The 6,159-nt window shown below is 39.4% G+C and overlaps 1 protein-coding gene across 1 annotated transcript; it reads left to right on the top strand.

Moving 5' to 3' along the window:
• The first annotated feature begins 1,539 nt into the window (after positions 1–1,539).
• LOC130914910 (transmembrane protein 74) lies at positions 1,540–5,891 on the top strand. Its single transcript, XM_057834498.1, has 2 exons — positions 1,540–1,670; positions 2,201–5,891. Exon 2 carries the CDS (start codon positions 2,261–2,263, stop codon positions 3,083–3,085), a length of 825 nt encoding a protein of 274 aa, XP_057690481.1. The 5' UTR covers positions 1,540–1,670; positions 2,201–2,260; the 3' UTR covers positions 3,086–5,891.
• Positions 5,892–6,159: the final 268 nt, after the last annotated feature.

The following is a 6,159-nucleotide window of genomic DNA, read 5'->3' as shown; positions in this document are numbered from 1 at the left end:
GACGTGGAAAACAGACTGGATAGGTGCCCTCGAGGACTGGAGTGGGTGACCGCTGCTCAAAGAAGTCTTTTCCGTTAGTAATGTATTTCATTTACATTTATTTCTAACATTTATTTGCACACTAATTTCATTTAAAGATTTTGCATTGTAGTTTAACATGCTACAACATAGCACTCATGTAGGGTTCAAACATCTATGGTAAAGCATTTTTGCCTTATTTGTATCTCAAACTGAAAGATGCTTGATGCACTCGTGTTATTCACTGTTCAGTTAAAACTGTTCTTAAACTCATGGTGTTTGTATATTACCTTTTTTGGACTGTTGCCCTCGTGCTCTACATTCATCAGTTAATGCTGTACTTGAACTCATACACTGAGGAAAAAATGTTTGCATGCGATTTATGTTGGGCAGACAATTTGCTAAATGTTTAACGAGCAAATGTCAATAAAAAAAACCTTGACAATCAAATGTTTCTCTTGTGTACAATGACTTCAGTGAAAAACAAACCTAATATACAATAGTAATAGTTAAGTTTATATTTAAATGAATATTAAATGTCAATAAAAAACAGTTGACAATCAAATGTTTTTTTTTTGTGTGTGTGTACAATGACTTCAGTGAAAAACAAACCTAATATACAATAGTAATAATTAAGTTTATATTTAAATTAATATTTATACAAAAAAAATCAATAAAATATACAATATAATATATTACAACCATGAGTAAATAATACTGATTTTTAATAGGTACATAGTGATATGATCTGTGTCAAAAGGTTAAGTAAAACTTACCCAAATGATTTAAGTATATTAATGTTGATGCATTTAGTTAATATTTACTAAGTAAAATTGGCTAAACTTTACACATTAAAAAAAAGTGTAAATGGTTACCTCATTTTTATTGAGTAAATTCTATAGGTTGTTTTTTACAGTGCACTATTTTCTCTTTACAACTATTTAGATAAAGTACATTAAATTGTCCTCACTATTTTATAATTGAATATATTTATAAATTATGAATGGTAAAAATGATAATGTTTTGCTGACAATGACAATACAGTTCTATTCTATTCTATTCTATTCTATTCTATTCTATTCTATTCTATTCTATTCTATTCAGATCAGATCAGATCAGATCAGATCAGATCAGATCAGATCAGATCAGCAGTGGCCAGTAACAAAGCATGCGTTCCATGTCATTCGAATTACAAACATTGTGAAAAGGTTTTCCAAATTATTTGAGGTTTACATTACTTTGGTGTATAAATTTCTGTCTTACTGGCTTATTTACCTTCTATTGTTTTTGTCATTGGCGTTTTATCGTCAAATTTTCAACTGATTTTCATTCACAAAGCCACGATTTTTGTATTGTAGGAATAGACAAAGGTCAGGTCGGTCTCCACATCTGTGACTGAGTGAGCCTGGTGCTGATTTGGTCAGCTCCTCTCAGCGGTGCATGCGGGCAGAGGATGCTTGGACGTGGGCGGGGCTAACGAAGAGCTCCAATCAATGCAACCGCTGCCGTGGTGACGTCACAGCACCAACAGGGAGACGGCAGCCGAGGCGTACTCACTTATTAAAACCCTTTCTGATAAATCTTCCTCCGCTGGCGTTGGAATACCTGCTATGGCGTGTTTCGGCGTGCTAAAAGGATCCTGAAGAAACACGGTTGGTGTGTTGATAAATCTGACGATGTGGCCAATGTTTTGCTTTTTGTATAGTAATCAATCGGATGCGACGGGTGCATGCAAATTCAGCAGCATCTGAAACTGTATCTTGTAGCAACAATATGGGTGATGATGGATATTTCGGCTGATCCCACACGATGTATTTTTTCAATGTCTATCTGTCCCTGTATAGACAAAGTGGATAATGATCTGCTTAGATTTCAGATCCGGTTTACTAGATGCATGCTTGCACTAGATCTTTAGAATATAGTTTAATCTTGGTTTAGGATGAACACGGATTCCTTTTCTAATTGGATACAAAGGTATTTGGCTCATCACATTTAATATAAGCGTCTTTTCAGATGAGTCCATGGATTTCTCTAATCAACTTAAAAGTGGCTTTTGCACAGTTCAGCGACTGAAGCGCGTGCGTTTTCCGCACCTCATACGCCTTTGCGCACAAACACACGCGTGTCGAGTTATTCATCAGGCTCATCTAATTAACATGCACCATTTGACTTGTCTCATTAGTGATGCTGTGCAGCGTCACACAAAAGGGAGGAAGACGGAACCAGCGGGCGCCGAGACCGAATGGCTTCGCCGGTGCTGTCTTTAAAACGGGACGGTGATAAGCTGCCACATTCTCCCGCCGTCCTTGAACGCCTCGCCGCTGTGCTGCACGTCCGCAAGCAGAGCGAATCAACAGGAGGGGGGTCGCTGGGGGACGGCGGCTGTAACCCGGCCCGTAGCTGCCATGACCGTTGTCATTCGGCTACGAGACGCGCGGAGGTCAAACTGCGTACTCTCGGGGAGGAGAAAGTGCGCGTTTGCTGCGATGAGGAATTGGAGACATCTTTCACCTACATAGATGAGAACGTCAATCTAGCAATCGGCAGCCCGGACACCAGCTGCAAAAGTTCTCAAAGAAACGCGCGCAACTGCGAGCCGTGCTCAGAGACGGCACCAGAATTTTCTTTCATGTCTGAGGATGATCTCTCATTTGGGGAGGCCTCGGGGTCCTCAGTGGACTACTGGTTTATAAGCGCAGTCACGTTTTTGGTGACTGGTATCTCCTTGGTGATCATCTCCTACGCAGTACCCCGGGATGTGGTCGTGGACAAGGACAGTGTCTCGGCCAGGGAGATGGAGAAACTGGAACTCGAGAGTGCGCGCATTGGAGGTCACCTGGACAGATGTGTCATAGCAGGACTGTGCTTGTTGACTCTGGGTGGGGTTGTGCTTTCCACTCTGCTCATGATCTCCATGTGGAAAGGAGAGATGTACAGGAGGAAAGTCATTGCTTATTCCAAACGATCCGCCAAACTCTACGGTTCCATCAGTCTGAAAACTAAATCCAGTCCCAGTCACTCCTCTGCACACTTGTCCCTGGAGGATATAGTGGAAAGCTTGAACTAACAGTGCACAGTTTTCTGTCAAATGGTGGGCTTTATACAGTTTAAATGGTCAACAATTATTTACAGTTGCGTGTATTTGACGTGCAAATCTGCAATGTTTTGGTTTATGTTGTACATGCTCAGAAAAAAATGTCATCGTTATATGCTTATCTTTTTTTCCGCCGCTCTTTGGACCATGGGTGAGTTGATGTCTAGCCCAGTTGAATTTGGACAAGTCATCATCCCATCCCAGTTATTTAGTGTAAATGAATGATGTGAATTCTCATGCAGTTTCCAATGGGCACAGCGCTGTGATGCCATATTGTGCTTTCACGTTCAAGTATAAATACTTAGATAATTAAACTAATTTGTTTTCACTTATAAACACACACATAAATATTTAAATACTCCTGCAATGAGAAGTCACACAGATAATGGATTAGATAACGGCATTTGGACAATGTCAGTGTTTACATTTTTTTTTAAACCTTCATACTTACCGTAATTTTCGCACTATAAGGCGCACCTGACTATAAGCCGCCACCCAACAAATTTGACACGAAAACCACATTTGTTCATAGATAAGCCGGACTGGACTATAAGCCGCAGCTGTCCTCGCTCTAGATATATAAAGATATCTAATATAAAGATATTAACCGGTAGCACTTTATTTGACAGCGGCATCAAACGACTATCATAAGACCAAATGAACCACCATGAAACTTTGAACCAATTGGCTGCAAAGCTTCATTGCTTCAAGAAGCCTCATTTGGCCATCACTGATCCCATGGGTGAGTCACTCAACCTCTGCTGCCACTTGCTGTCAACATTGCTGCTGTCCAAAATGCCTGTCCTAGCATGCATTGCAGTGCTACAGATGTAAATAACAATCAAAAGTTATGCTCTGTGTTAATTATTTCTTCACTTACTGTTCCAGTTGTTTCATTAATTGCTAGTTATGGTATTTGGTAACACTTTATTTGACAGTGGCGCCATAAGACTGTCATTAGACAATCATAATCATGGCATGAGACTGTCATGACCATTAATGAATGGTTATAACAGATGTTATTTAGTGTTATCAGGCAACTTATCTCTCTTTTGAATGGATGTAAAAGATCCGAGCTGGACATAAAGGAAGTTAGTGACCTAATTTGTCGGATGGCACTTAATGACATTTGTCATTAGCATTCAGTAATGCCCATGATAGTGTCATGTCATAATTATGATGGTCTTTTGATGCTGCTGTCAAATAGAGTTTTTCCTATTAACCCAAATAAATCAACAAATAAGCCGCACTGTGCTATAAGCCACATGATTCAGAACGAAGGAAAAAAGTAGCGACTTATAGTCCGAAAATTACGGTGAATACGATCTTAGAAGCATTCAGTTTCTATACCACTTGTCCTCATAGGATGAGCTGAAGCCTATCCTAGCTTTTTTTGAACCTGTGGCACTGTACAGTAAAGCCTGGACAGGTTGCCAGTCAATAACAATGACACGCACAGACAGTTTAGGACAATTTTCACTAACCAGCTAAACTATCATCATAACATGTTTTTAGATTATGGAAAAAGTCATTTTAGCTTGAGAAAACACACACTAGTACAGGGAAAATGGGAAAACACCCCATTCAAGATAAAATTTTGATTTTGGAAAGTACCCATTTCCAGTCTCGACACTGTAGAACATCTTTTCTTGTTCCATGAAACGCCTTGTATTAATTGGACATTTTTCTGCCAGGTTGGTATAAATTTGAATCATTATCCTTAAGTGGTAAATTATTTGATGTCATATGTATTTATTTTCCTTTAGGGAAAAGAGACAGTGCCAACTGAGGCATGCCGTTTGTTTGGCCAATCACACAGTAGGAATCCACTGCTTATAAGTGACACACACTGTCACCTAAGCTTACAATATTAGGAAGATGAGCATGCTCACAACACTCACAGATACTGGAATGCATTTTGGTATACTGGAAATCTCAGAGCGCTTTTGTTTATTATTAAAGCTATTCATTTTTAATGTGAAGGTTCTCAACCGCAAAATCATACACAGACACATTTCAGGAAGTTGCCAGAGTCCCTAGAGTGGAGGTGTGTCGGGCTTCTAAGAGGTCCACTCTGTGGGATATACGGTTCAGTGGTGTGCATGGTAATATCCAGTGACAGTCCCTCTATGGTGCAGTGCTGAGGTAAGCCAGTAAGCCCAGCTTTGTGCATCTGAGCCAAAGCTCCAAGTGGCTTTAACTGAGCTCAGCGATTTGACTGCATTGGACAGCCCCCGCCATGCACCGTGCACACTCCTCTGCACTCTCTCTTCATCCTCTCTTTTCTGTGACTTCTCTTTACTATCAAGATCTTACTGGTTTCTGGAGAAGACGCCATTTTGTTTCGCCCTTAATCACTGCAATGCTCCAGCACAGTTTATATGCATTGGAATATTGTCTTGGATGATAGCAGCCAAAGTACCATTTGAAAGCTGATTAGCATTTTCCTCAATGGAATCTCTAGGATTGCAATGTAATGGTATTAACCATAAGGAAACACAGAGAATAATACTTCCCTGCAAGTAACATTAAGTTTATACCTGGTACTATAAATGATTTGTTCTGAAACACCACAATGTAATTTTTGAAACATCACAAACATGGTATTCCTTCAGCCACCCTCTGAGATTGAGATTGGAAGTCAATGTTTTAACAATTTTTTTTAATGCAAAGAAGAATGTATTTTAATGGTACACATATTTCCACTGTTCTACCGATTAATGCCGCTGAAGATGATTGCAATCATGTGTACCAGCAGACAATAAAGAATACCACAAGATGTCTGTGTGTGTATGTACGCCGATGGGCTCATAAATCATGCATGGAACTGAATTTCATTCTCATTTGCATTAGGTTTTATACAAAGACAATCTTGGATTTTGTAGTGTGTGCTTTGCATTCAAGTTTCATTCTATTACTCGCTTACTAGATTTTAAATTTACACGTTATGTATGACTTTTGCTCCATGACATTAATATTACAATAAATCTTATTGGTCTTCTTCTATTACTGAGACGCACCCTCCTGACAACCTTAAGCTATTTACT

Source organism: Corythoichthys intestinalis, chromosome 4, assembly GCF_030265065.1.
Source record: "Corythoichthys intestinalis isolate RoL2023-P3 chromosome 4, ASM3026506v1, whole genome shotgun sequence".
Taxonomy (NCBI): domain Eukaryota; kingdom Metazoa; phylum Chordata; class Actinopteri; order Syngnathiformes; family Syngnathidae; genus Corythoichthys; species Corythoichthys intestinalis.
This window is presented reverse-complemented; position numbering and strand designations above follow the sequence as displayed.